The sequence below is a fragment of the Sander vitreus genome, chromosome 11 (genome assembly GCF_031162955.1).
Source record: "Sander vitreus isolate 19-12246 chromosome 11, sanVit1, whole genome shotgun sequence".
NCBI classification, from domain to species: domain Eukaryota; kingdom Metazoa; phylum Chordata; class Actinopteri; order Perciformes; family Percidae; genus Sander; species Sander vitreus.
Genome location: NC_135865.1, coordinates 31849559 through 31863296, shown reverse-complemented (window position 1 = coordinate 31863296; position 13738 = coordinate 31849559). Strand labels below are relative to the sequence as shown.

At 42.4% G+C, this 13738-nt stretch overlaps 1 protein-coding gene across 2 annotated transcripts in view; it reads right to left on the bottom strand.

Moving 5' to 3' along the window:
- The window catches only part of enox1 (ecto-NOX disulfide-thiol exchanger 1), a 100571-nt gene that overhangs the window by 16073 nt on the left and 70760 nt on the right, over nucleotides 1-13738 (bottom strand). For both annotated transcript variants that reach the window (XM_078262760.1, XM_078262761.1), the window contains 3 exons: nucleotides 7624-7730; nucleotides 3029-3146; nucleotides 207-406 (listed from right to left, as the gene is read on the bottom strand). In XM_078262760.1, the coding sequence (XP_078118886.1) occupies nucleotides 207-406; nucleotides 3029-3146; nucleotides 7624-7730 (425 nt within the window). The remainder of the gene's footprint in view (nucleotides 1-206; nucleotides 407-3028; nucleotides 3147-7623; nucleotides 7731-13738) is intronic.

The window sequence follows — 13738 nt, the reverse complement described above, 5'->3', positions numbered from 1 at the left end:
AGACACAGACAATCAAACACGCACACAGACAGACACAGACACAGATACACACACACACACACACAAACAGACACAGACAATCAAACACGCACACAGACAGACACACACACACACACACAAATGCATGCATGCATGCAAATGTTCCACCAAAGAGTTTGTTGCAGAGCCGCGCCCGACTTTTTCCAGCAGTGTGTAGAGGAACCTACCTGCTGCATGTTGTGCATGTTCTGCTGCAGCAGCTGGATCTGAGCCTCAGCGCCGTGCGCGTGTGTGAGCGTGTGATCGTCATCCTGCCGGCAGCTCCGGCTCTGCTCCTGCCTCAGGAGCTCCACCTCGTTCCTGTAGGCGTCCAGCTGCCATCGTAGCGAGTCGTTCTCCTCCCTCAGAGACGTCGGATCGCACACTCCTGCACACAGGAAGCACAGCAGCTCCACATGTTAAAGGGTCAGTTCAAATGTTTGTGTATTTTAAATGTTTTCGCATTTGTCTTCATTTTATTCATCGGGTAGTTTGTGTGTTAGTTTTGTTAGTTCCTATCGCTTCCAAACACCAAAGGGGTCTTTCACACCTGCCTCATTTTGTTCGGTTGAATCGCACTAGAGGTGGTGTAGTATATTAGCTGTGTGCAGTCATTGAGGAAATGGTTCAAGGAAATGTCTCTGACGCATAGAAGGTTAAACTTCAGCCTTTAAATATAATTTATATATATAAATATTAAAATAAAACTAAATAAAAGGTACACAATACTACAGCTCAAGAAAACTGAGGTGATCTTTCTGTTTGAGGTGATCTTTCTGTGTTGGGTATGTATTATTACATATTACTATCATATCTGTAGTTGTGTCTTTCTATACTTATTCATCATAAGTCATTTAAGTCATATTTATAGGTATTTGGTGCTCATTACATCTAGCTAACGTTAGCTAGCAACAGTTTGCTAACCACAGTTAGCTATCTGCACAACACAACCCACCCCAGGATCCAGCTCTCCTAAGATGCTGCCCTCACCAACTGGTCCCTGTCAGACTAGCAGTCGCAGCCTGGTCTTTGGTCTGGGCCCCAGCATCACCAGTGAGGATGGCATCATCACCGGCGCCAAACTGCCAACTAGTTGTCAGATCTTATGCTGCATGCTTGCCAAGAAACCTGGTGCAAATGGAGTGTTGCGCAGTTCGAGGCAGCCAAGGTTGTCCTGGAGCAGGTGCGGCCATTTTACAAGAAAGCCAACATCCCAATGGTGAGTGACAAGCGTGCGTGTCACAAGATGGTAGACTTAGTCAATGCTTACAACAAGCTGCGGAAAATCTCCCAGGCCAAGCGCCTGGGAGACTACAGCGAAACAATTGGAGAAAATGGAGCGCAGACTTGATTCCACATTTCCGCTGTGGCCTCCAAATGTTGAAAAGCTGATTGATAACCCAGAAGACCTAGCTTTCTTGGCCAGCATGAACACTGACAGAGTGGCGACATTTGGTGTATTGCACAAAAAGCTGCAGCTCAAGGTGAAGCCGCGAGAGGAGCATCAAGCTGCCGCAGCAACCAGGCAGTCCCGCTGTGAAAAGGAGCTGGAGGAGATGTCGGCAATGTCCAGCTTGGAGTCGGAGAGTGATGAGGAGTCAGAGGAGGATACTAACAGTCTATCCACCATCTGAGGGCGACCCATCCCACAAGCATAAGAAGACTGGAACACTGGTTTGGGATGCACCAGCTGCACATTGATCCAGAATTTATGTCTCTCGATGTGAAGGAATGGGCGACCAATGCTGCATTCAAAAAAAGTGAGGTTAATGTACGTGCAATGAACGTGGTCAATGACTGTGCCGAGCGTGGCGTCAAGCTCACATCCGACTTCGTCACAGTGGCAAGGAAGGAGCAGCACCTGCAGAATGTGCTGCAGGCAGTTGAACATGACCGCAACCAACAGCCAAACCTTCGCCGCTGCAGACGCAAGCCAATCCCTGAATAGGACGGTTACTCTTGGGTAGCGGGTGGGGAGACATATCTGGGGGGAGACGCACTGGCTTGGTTCAGAGTTCAGGTTCCATTTCCTCTCTCTTTCTCCCTGGTGATGTTGCTCAGTGGAGCAGTTTAGTTAATGTCAGCTCTTACCATCAGGCCCTGTTAGTTGCCAGTGAGTTAGCCACTAGAGAGGGTTTGTTCTTTTAAGTGTGTCAGTATCGCCCCTTGTGTTTAACAATAAAGTAAATTAAACTGTATATGTGTGTCCGACATCCATCACTGCTGCACAAAAGTCAGGGTAAGGCCACGTGAACATGTTCCATTGACCTCCATTCATTTTGTCTATAGGACAAATGAAAGGAGAATCTTGAAAGTTGAATTCTGAGAAATGCCCAAGTTGCCCAAAGGGCAAACAAACAACGTTTACTTTGATAACCCTATAGAACATGTTACTGTATAAAAGTTCACTGTACTCAACATTTCCAGGTCAACCTTTTGGCAATTAGACTAAAAATTGCAAATTTTTTGAAATTTCGCCAAAGTTCATGTGTTAGGTGGCACCCCTAAATCTCAATGGAATTCCTCAAAACTTTGCAAAAGTCATTTTCATGTTAATTGGAACAAAATTCAATGCCAGCCAAATTGATATTTTGAAATCATGACATTTTCTGAATCGTGCACCCCTAATAGTTTAAGCCTTTTATGGCATTAGAGTACATTGTGTACCAGACAGATAAGCAGAAGAACAGGAAAGACAGTTAAAGTTAAGTGAACAGACGAGGAAGTTGCACCAGACAGAGGCCCCGACCGTGGCGTGTGTGTTTGTGGAACAGTTTCTGCCTAGAAACAAGAAAACACCCCCCTGTGATGAGACGATAAAGACACAGGGAAAGCTTAGATCGGAGCTCACTTCGGAGGAGATCATGGTGGACCGAGCCTCGACTTGATGTCTGTTGCTAGGAAAACTTAGACTCTGTTTGTTGATGAGTTCCCCATAAGGAAAAAGTATCTTCCCAACCTGATGTTTAACCGGGTGATTTGTTAACGTGCTATATACTCGGTATCGTACCATTTTCCTCAGTTCGGATCCTCTTGGAGGGATTTTCATCCGAGTCGTCATCTGACATCTCCATCTCCTCCTCGCGTCTGATGCCCATGATCTCTTCGCTGTGGGCGTTCCTCAGCTCCTAAAACATCACACACACACACACACACACACACACACACAGACACACAAACACACACACACAGACAGACACACACATATACATACACACAGACACACAAACAAACACACACACACAAACAAACAGACAGACACACACACACACACACATACACACACAGACACACAGACAGACACACACATATACATACACACACAGACACACAAACAAACACACACACATACACACACACACACACGTACACACACACACACACACACACACACACACACACACACACACACACACACCAAGCACCAGGATGTGTCTTTATCTGGACTACATGTCTGTTACGTAAAACACTTTTATTGACTTGCTGTTCAAAAGTGCAAAACACGAAACAAACTCCCAGAAAACTGCAGGTCCGCTGCAACTCTCACTTTTTTTAAAATCAAGACTGACGACTTTTCTGTTTGACATGGCCTTTCTTTAAATAACTAAATTTCATACCTGCCTTATTAATTTCATGTAATGTACTTTGAAATGCTTTGTTGCTGAAATGTCCTGTACAAATAAAGCTGCCTTGCCTTGAAATAATCACATCATCTTATTCAGTATCTCTTCATTTGTCGGCTCACATCCACAGAGTTAGCAACACCCGTGCTGTTGCTATAGTGATACTGGTACATGTCGACTTACCACAGATACTAGCCATGAAAGGAGGGGCTGTAGCATGCTAGAGAAGGCTGTCTCATCACTCACTCTTACCTCTTTTTGGACCAAATATTTTAATGTGGTCTGAGAAGGCTCTGATGAAGCTTCAGTAATAATAATTTATCAGAATTAAAGGAGAATTCCGGTCGATTTCAACACGTAGCTCTGTTGTTTGTGATCACAGAGTGCTGTCAGTAGCAAGAAAAACGAAAATAATCAGTGTTGCCTACACCAAGTTATGCTCCTGCTACAGTTTGCCCCCAGGCAGGTTATCTATGTTGCTACATAGTCATTACTATGGACATAAACATGGCAATTCGTGACCATCGTTTTTTGGTGGAAAATATACGTTTTGGAATATTGGATTGTATGAGTTCGACAATCGACTTGTGTGGACTTCACCGGAATACCGCAACTAAACAGAGGTATGTGCACTGGCTGATATTAGCACAACTTTTATGCATGGGGTAGGCACTTGTAATGACATCTCAAACATGTTAAGAGGCTAAAAGCATGTTTAAAACCTACCTCGTTTCAGCCGCCTGGGTGCAAACTCTAGCAGGAGGATAACTCGGTGTAGGCAACACCGATTATTTTCGTTTTTCTCACTACTGACAGCACTCCGTGACCACAAACAACAGAGCTACGTGTTGAAATCGACTGGAATTCTCCTTTAATTGGATGCATGTAGTCTACAGAAGTTTTAAAATGCAGAACTAAAAACAAATACCCACTAGTTGTTGCGTTGTTTCCATTCAATTGTCAAGCGAATTTTAAGCAAACTTTTGAAATGTAACAAAAGAAATATGTCCATTAAGTGGTTTGGAGTAAATAAACTGGGCTACAGTGTAACTTTGGTCAGAAGTTGTCGCTATAGGATAGTTATGGCTGTAATCCTTCAGTAAACAGAGTAGAAGTAGAGGTTGCTATCCGGAAACGAAACAAGTGGCCTTGGCCATCGAACTATGTAAGATATTTTTTTACTAGGGTTGGGTACTGAAACCTGGTGCTGATATGGCACCAGTGCCTAAACGACCGGTATCTACCGGACCGAATTGCAATGCAGATTTCGGTGCCTCATTTTGGTGCCAATTAAATGACTTTTGCGCTGCTCTCTGATGCTCTGAAACAGACGTTAGAGGCAACAGAAGCATCGCTGCACATGACGCTAATTAAGACTTCACTTGACAGCAGGTAACGTTAGCCTACCGTTAGCTAGCAGCTGGATTAAACACGGTTAAAATGCTGACAGCTAAACTGTGTAAAGTGTGACTGTATTTCACTGTAGAGGATTCCAACAGCGGGACGTTAAGCAGTCTGCAGCTGCCTTTGTCGGAAAAACAACACAGACGGTGTGTTCACTTGAAACTAATAAGCCTTGTGGTGCATTCAAGTTATTGTAAAATACCCTATTCCCTATTACCCTATTTTTTAAAGTATCGGTTCAGGCACCATTTAGACACCGATATCGGAAAAAACCCAAACGATACCCAACCCTATTCTTGACTGATTGGAAAGCTGGGTTGGACTTTCTGGCACAGTACTAAACTGGTTTGAATCTTACTTTAACGGGCCGGCAACATTGCACGTGAAACGTATGCCAAGTGGATGTTCCAAAAATAGGCTTTCACTATAATCAATGAAACTGCGACACCGGCCACGAGAGCAGCGCGTAAGAGGTGCGTATGTGCAGCGGAGATCCGCTATACAAGTGTAAAAGTAGGTGTGTGCGGCCCTTTTATACAGAAATGGATCATAAAGTGTCTATCTGTCTTTTAAATGAAACTACCGATATACAGGAAACGACTTAAGGATGTATTGGCAGTTTGGTTTTTAGAGTTACTGTTTTTATTTCTGACTTCCTGTCCGCTGCGTCCTCTGATAACAGCTGACAGTAGATTGACGTTTCACAGCGCTGTGCTGGCTTAAAAAACTGAAGAAACAACAACAATCCCAAAACAAAAGCTCTTCGTCTCGCCTGTGACTCACACAATCCTTCGCCGCATGGCGCTGCAGGTGTAGCCGGTTAAAGGATACATTCCGCTGCACATACGCTCCGCTAACGGTCCGCATACGTTACGCGTTCAATGTAGCCAAAGCGTTACAGTACGTTGCGTTACGTCTACGTTGTGTGAATTCTGTCGAATCTTTTAAAAAGCAATTAAAGAGTCTTCTAGACTATTTAAGTTAGTCGAGGGGGTTTTATGGTTGTTTGTTTTGTTTTCTATTTGTATTTAAATGTTCTTGTATTTTAATTTGTAGTATTGTATTACAGTTTATTGTGAAGCACTTTGCAATTTCTATCTGTGAAAGGTGCTATACAAATAAACTTTACTTACTTCAGTGTGTGCCTATAGGTAAATACACATCTGAGCAGACAAATATGAAATGCGGAGTTCCCCAGGGCTCCATTCTGGGGCCTCTTCTGTTAGACATCTACATGCTTCCACTGGCTCAGATTATGCACAACAACAAAATAAGTTGCCACATTATGCAGACGACACACACATTTACATAACCTTATCATCAGGGGACTATGGTCCAATGCAAACACAGAGTAAGTAAGTAATACGTTTCGGATATAAAATGCCATAACTTTAATTTTATCCTGTTAGTCATTTGTGTAAAATATTAATATATGCATAATTAGCATAGGTAGTCTTGCTATGGCCAAACAAGAATTTTGTGTTATGTTTGTGCTAAATGTGAGGAGATTCCTGAGATCTCACGCTCACGAGAATGGGACATATGGACAACCCGAAAACATAATTCATCTGGGCAAAGGCATAAAATTCCACCAACAGTCACTCTAAATGTGCAAACATGACACTAAAGGGCTTGTGTTGGGAGTGAGAACGGGTTGGTTGTAATATATACATACTGTACATAAAAAGGAGATAATATAAAAGTATTTTACTTCATTTTACAGTACACTAATAAGACGTAAAAAGACATATTTTGTGTGAAATTAGACCAAAACTGTCCGATACATTGGTTTCTAATTAGAGTGTAATTTGTTACAACAGTATATTTGGGGTTTAACACGGCAATACATGCAGTTTCTAATTACAGCATAATATAGAAGTATGGTGTGTAATGTAATTAGGGTATACCTTTAGCTAACTAGATAACTAGTTTTCTGTCTAATAAAGACCACATTATTTCTAACAATATTTCTATATTTAAACATGATACAACATAATATATTCTACATTATTTCTTCACAAACATGTTTTATTTCTGCATTTTAAAGTTCCACAAACACTGATCGACAACACAGAACTCCCTGCAGAGCAACAAGCTGCTGTTGCTGCAGGCTGGAAACACAACATCCTCATGTTCATATTTGTGTTATCTAGATTTGACTCTGGATGAATAATTGATCAGAGACTTAACCCTGGAAATCACTGTTGCTATAGCAGCGAGCGCCTCTCACACTTTCGAGGAGGAGGCGTCAGATCTTTGCTTTAGATCTAGGCTGCAGGGAGGAGGAGACGATCAGAGGCCGGTGTGTGTCAGTCAGTCTGTCTGTCTGATTGTCTGTCTGTCTGTCAGTCAGTCTTTCTGTGTCTCTGTCTGTCAGTCTTTCTGTCTGTCTGAGACAGAAAAGAGACAGACAGACTGTCTGTGTGTCTGTCTCTCTGAACACATCCAGTGACACAACAACAGGACAGCAGTTGTACAGCGCTGTCTGTCAGCTCGCTCCTGTGGGATTCAGAAATGTCAGCAGAGAAGAAAGCAGTGGGCGTGGGAGGGAGGAGATGACACAAAAAGGTATACCAACCTCACACTGCTTGCGCCAAATGTCTATGTTCTTGCGCTGTGCTTTTGAGAAATGGTCCCATGCCTTTTGCCTGGTGGCGGCGGTGAAAACGGCGGTGATCTGCTCGACTTTGGGGGTGAACAGGGAGGAGGGAGGAGGAGGAGGGAAGAGGAGGAGGAGCAAGACAAAACAAGCCATTTATCTAGCGTTGCAGCACTGACTGAGGCTCATACAGCAGGCAGAGGAGAGACCGTAGACACACACTGACCACACTGGACCTTTCTGTTATTTTAAAGGGTAATTTCGTTGTTTTTTTTCAACATGGACTCTATTTTCCAATGCGTTTGTGTCTAAGTGACAGACAACAGAAATCTTTGAAATTGGTCCAGTATTGAGCTGGAACGCTGTAACCGACAGCGGTGAACCGGGCTGCAGTGTAACCCTACAGGACAAATGTTCAGCATCAGTCAGCGTCCACTAAAAGTTCAGTTTTTTCCGCTGACAAACTCAGATTATTATTCTAAGTGGCTGACAACATTATGAAAGGATCCCTACAGAGATAGACCTTTTAGTTAAAGAGGAAGATCCTTTTAGTTTAACATGAAACAGCCCCGAAATCACCATCACCAAACTACACCAGACTCCATGTAAATAATCAGGACTTTTAGCGTGTATAGAGCCAGCATATCTCCACCAGACTCCATGTAAATAATCAGGACTTTTAGCATGTATAGAGCCAGCATATCTCCACATGTAAATGGGTGAATTAAGGGTTTATTTCAACCAAACCAGAGTGGTGATTGTTGGAACAGTGGAAAGATGAACCAAGACGGCTTTTGATAGTTTTATTTAGTTTCTGTCCACTTCGAATGAAGTGTGTTGCGATGATAAAAGTACTGATTATTTACATGGAGTCTGGTGGGTTTGGTGATTTCAGGGATGTCTTTATGTTAAAAAAGGATCTTCCTCTTTAACTAAAAGGTCTATCTCTGTAGGGATCCTCTCCATAATGTTGTCACACACTTAGAATAATAATCTGGAAGAAAATTGAAGGTGTGCAATTGCAACGTTACATTGCAGCTTGTTTCTTCTTGCTTAATACTGGACCAATTTCAAAAATAGTTTTTCCCATCAGTCACTTTGACACAGAAACATGGGAAAATAGGGTCCAGGTTGATAAAAAAACGAAGTTACCCTTTAAGGAGGAAAATGGATTAAAACCAACAGAATATTAGTCATTTCAGAAGATAAGCAGTGTAAATAACAAACAGCATTCGTCCTCACTTATAAAACAGAAATGAACAGATGAGTTGTATTGATCGCACATTAAGGTGACAGATGTGATCACATAATGAGCAAGGCTCTCTCCTGGCGCTGCTCTGTACTTACATCACCTGCAGCGTCACTTCCTTCACGACTTACAAAGGCAACATTTATCCAGAATGGACGCCCATCTTTAGACTCAACACAGTACGATGTCATGGTTGTATTACATGTTTGATGTAAGTGTAAGATGTAATGGAAGCAATGTATGTGCTTTAACAATTACTATGAGAATAGATCAGAGCATAACTTTATTAAAGCAATACATTCAGAGATTAAATGCTGCCTTTCAAAGTATTTCTTTGACATTTTCTTTGCTTTAACATTTCCAGCAGTGACATCATTTCAACTTCCCAAATCATCTGTCTGCTGATTGAACTCTGGACTTTCTCCGATCAACACTTGCAACACATTCTCACCCCCAACTCGTCATATACCAACTAGCTTTTTGATGCTTTTGAAGCTCTGGGTCGGATCCCTTGGAGTCACTTTTTGACACTTTAGGTCAGGACCATTGGTGTCAGTTTTCTTTGACGCATTGGGTCGGGACCATTGGTGTCACTCGTTGACGCTTTTAAATCCTGGGTCGGGAACCTTGGAGTCAGTTCTTTTAGATTTTTGAAGCTTTGGGATGGGACCATTGGAGTCATTTTTTGACGCTCTGGGTCGGGACCATTGGAGTCATTTTTTGACGCTTTAGGTCCGGACCATTGGTGTCACTTTTTGACACTTTGGGTCGGGACCATTGGAGTCATTTTTTGACGCTTCGGGTCGGGACCATTGGAGTCATTTTTTGACGCTTTGGTTCGGGACCATTGGTGTCACTCTTTGATGCTTTGGGTCGGGACCATTGGTGTCACTGTTTGACGCTTTTAACTCTGGGTTGGGATCCTTGGAGTCACTATTCAACATGAAGGGTAAGACCACTTAGTGATGGTTAGGTAAAGATCGTAGGTGGTGTTATAAAATGTACATTTAAGTGACACGCAGGACAACGGGACACAAACCCCGATCTCCTGGGTGGAAGTCCTGTGCTGTTTGACCCATCCACCACCCCAACCTGCCTCCTTCATACTACTCACTACCGTTATCGCTCTTCATACTATGTCATCTAACAGTGGTCCTATACAGACCCATCCTGGGCGTCCCATACAGACGCTAAAGAGCGCTTTGTGTGTCAATATCTGACGCTGAGAGCTGCTGACCAGGTGTCAGTATTTGACGAGTTGGGAGTGAGATTGTGTTGACACTTGACAAACAGTACAGATATACTTACCTCATGGCTGTGGCTGCCTGCAGACTTTTAAAACTTGAGTCATATTTCACTTTCGCTCAACGCAGCTTTCAGACTCTTGTTGCTGCTGTTAGTCTCTCCAGCTGCCTCTTTCAGCTCTCATCAAGTATCTTCACGAACACACTGAGATCATAGTGTGCAGGGTTCAACATTAAGGGTTGACCGATGGCCCGGGGATAGTAAAACGCCGCGTCGAGCAAGTAAATATAACAACCCAGTTTCCCGTTGGGGCATCATCGTATCATAAATGACATCATCGACTGTTCAATCCCTGCGCTGTTCACTTTTGCACTACCACCACTGCACACACTCTACCATAGTACCCTATCATGGTCATTGCATCACATGGTCAGTCCATATCAGACCTTTGTAATCACTTCACAAATTGTTAACTCTTTACATTTCTGTGAGTGTTTTTTAAGTATGTGAGATATATGTGTGTATATGTGTTTTTTTGTGTTATGGTTGTCTAAGCTACTGGATGCCTCAAATTTCCCTTGGGATGAATAAAGGATCTATCTATCTATCTATCTATCTATCTATCTATCTATCTATCTATCTATCTAGCATCGTTCTCTTGCCCCGTTGGAGAATGTTTGTGGAATGATTTTATGCCATTGGCCAATCAAGAACTGAGTTTTTATGCTTTTGCCGCTTTAGATTTTTTTCCCTACATTTTTTAAACATTTGACGCTTTTTGAAGTTTCTTCAACATCTTATGATTTCTCTGGTGTTTTTAGACGCTTTTGAGGTTTTTAAAAATGTTTTTCTTATGTTTATTACACTTATTATTACACGTTTCTCTTCACTTGCCCAACTGGACAAGTGGAAAAACAAAAACTTTACGCTGAACCCTGGTGTGTGATCTGGTATTTGGACGTTCCATGTTCCCATGTTCGCATCATATCCTAAATATAGTCACAGAGATACTTTGATAGAAACAGGTGAACTGTGTGTGCAGGTGCAAACTCAACTTTATTTACAAGTTGAAATTGGCTTCAATTGGTTTGAATTATAAAGGACACCAAAAGCTTTTAACACATTACTCTTTAAAATGTTTCTGCTGATGTTCAAGTCATAAAATGGCCGATGGATGGAGCGCCGCTACGTCTGCAATGTGTTTAAAACCTCTTCTTAAAGGTGCTGTAGGTAGGACTGTGAAGATCCAGGACTTAGCCAAAGAATTTGAACATCGACAACATCTCAGTCCCTCCCCCCTTTCTGCTAAAGCCCAAAACTGTCTCCTAAGCCCCTCCCCCCACAAGGGAGAATGAATGTGTGTGCATGAGCAGTGATTGACACGCAGTTAGACACCCCCCCCGGCCCTGATTGGTGCATCTGAACAGGCTGTAGGTGAAGCCAGAGGAGCTGGATTTATTTTAATGACCTGCTTCATGTAGTTCTACTGGAACATCGGGTCAGTTTCAGCAAATATGACAGAAAGGTAGTTTTATAAGTCTTATCTACTGCACCTTTAACATATACTTTTATTTTTTAAAAAAGCATCCGTGAATATTCAGTGTTTAGTATGGTTTTATTCCATATTGTCTCTGTGTTTTATGGTTCCATTTCTTGCCTTTAATTTAGCTTTTTTCATTCTCTGATTTCCTTATTTTCTTTTACAGGCTTTATGTACATGTAATGGTAACTTTTGGTGAATTAAGGAGAAATCTACAGACACAAATAGACAAAGTGTAGGAAAAATAAACACCTAAATGGGTATTTTGGATGTTTTTTTCCACTAGCCTGAAAGAAGACATGTTATGGAAACAAAAATCGCCCAAAAACTCTGATTAAAGAATGATGTTTTTGCCTGTAGTGTTTCTTGAAACATCCACTGAGGTCTTCAGTCATTGTGTCCGAGCGTCGTCTCTACTGACTCTGAAACCTCGGAGCCACTGACCTGATCAGCGCCTCACAGCGAGCTGAAGATAATGGATGGGGGGGGGGGGGGGGGGGGAGGAGTGTTGTCATGGAGACTGAGCTGAGATGCTCGCTGAACAAATGACTTGCATCCAAGGCAGTAAGATTTAGAAGGGGATGTGGTATAAATGGCTTCACAGTAATCTGAGACTGCAGCTCAGTTTGCAGCAGTGAGACGGACTCGGACACTGGGAGGTTTATGACGGGGATAATTCTGCGGGCACCCAACCCTTTCAGCCTCTGTTTTGTTATGCAGCAGTTATTTTTTATGTATATATTTGTTTTTCTGTGTTTATATTATATTCATGTTTAATATGTTTGTTTATTTGTTTGTGTATGCACCTTTCACCGAGGCAAATGTGTACATTTTCTGATTCTAATTGACACTGAGGGCCCTATTTTAACCATCTAAATTCATAGGTGTGTTTTGGGCGTAACATGCATTCAACCAATCAGAGATCATCTCCCATTCCCTTTAAAAGCCAGGCGCGTTTGGACCTTGGAGCATTGCTGTTATGATGGAGGATTTGCACCGTAATATTTGTATTTGTAATCTTCTGCATGTGTGTGTGCTGCTGTGCGTCCCTGTGTGTGTAACAAGCATAGTGTGCACGTGCTGTGCACGAGCCTAGGAGCATTTTACTAATGCTCTGTTAAAATAACAATGAAATGCTGCGTTATTGACTTTAGACCAGGTTTTTGTTGGTCAATGGTGCAATCACTTCCCACTGCCTCAAGATAGCAATACGCCCAGAATGCACCTGAACACACCTCCCTGTAAGACCAGCACGCACAGAATGCACCTGAACACACCTCCATGTAAGACCATCATGCCAATGGGCCACAGATGGGCGCAGGTGCATTTGCTGTTTAAACGACGAGGGCGCTGGACGGGAAATGACAACTGGGTCGGTCTTAAACTAGTGAAGACACTTTGTGCAGCGCCAGGTGCAAGATAGGGCCCTAAGTCTCTTTAGGTTTTAGACTTTTGGTCGGACAAAACAAGACATTTGAATACATCTCCTTAAAGCTGTGGGAAATTATAACAGGCAGTTAAGACAATTAATTGACTAAACCAGGGCTGCACATTATATTGTTTTTTTACCGTCATCGCGATATCAAACGCAATAAACACATCGCTAAAGACACTCAGAGATTTTCTGTTTGCTGAAAGAAAAAACAGACTGATGCAGTCTCTAATGCAACAGTCCTTTAATAAACTCTCAGCAGCTGCGTCTTTTCTAATCTTTGTTGTTGTACCCTGTAATCTGTTCTGCTTTGTGCTTTGTTTGGTCTCTAATCCTTTTCCTTCTGTGCTGTGTCTTGTTTTGTGTTTGTGTTGTCTTTTTTAGTTTCTTTGTATTTCAAAAAAAGCCTTTTTAACATCGAGACCAGGGGACAACAGATGAAAAACAGCCTTTTGGGCTAATTTTGTCATTTTTAACCCACGTATAATCGTGCGTTTTGTTAATTAGCCCTCCTTCCCCTTCTTAAATTAACTGAATTGAACTGTTTGTGTTGATTCAACCGTAGGATAATTGTAGCGGATGCATTTTTGTGTACTTAAAGCCTGTTTTATGGTCCTGTGGAGGCTCC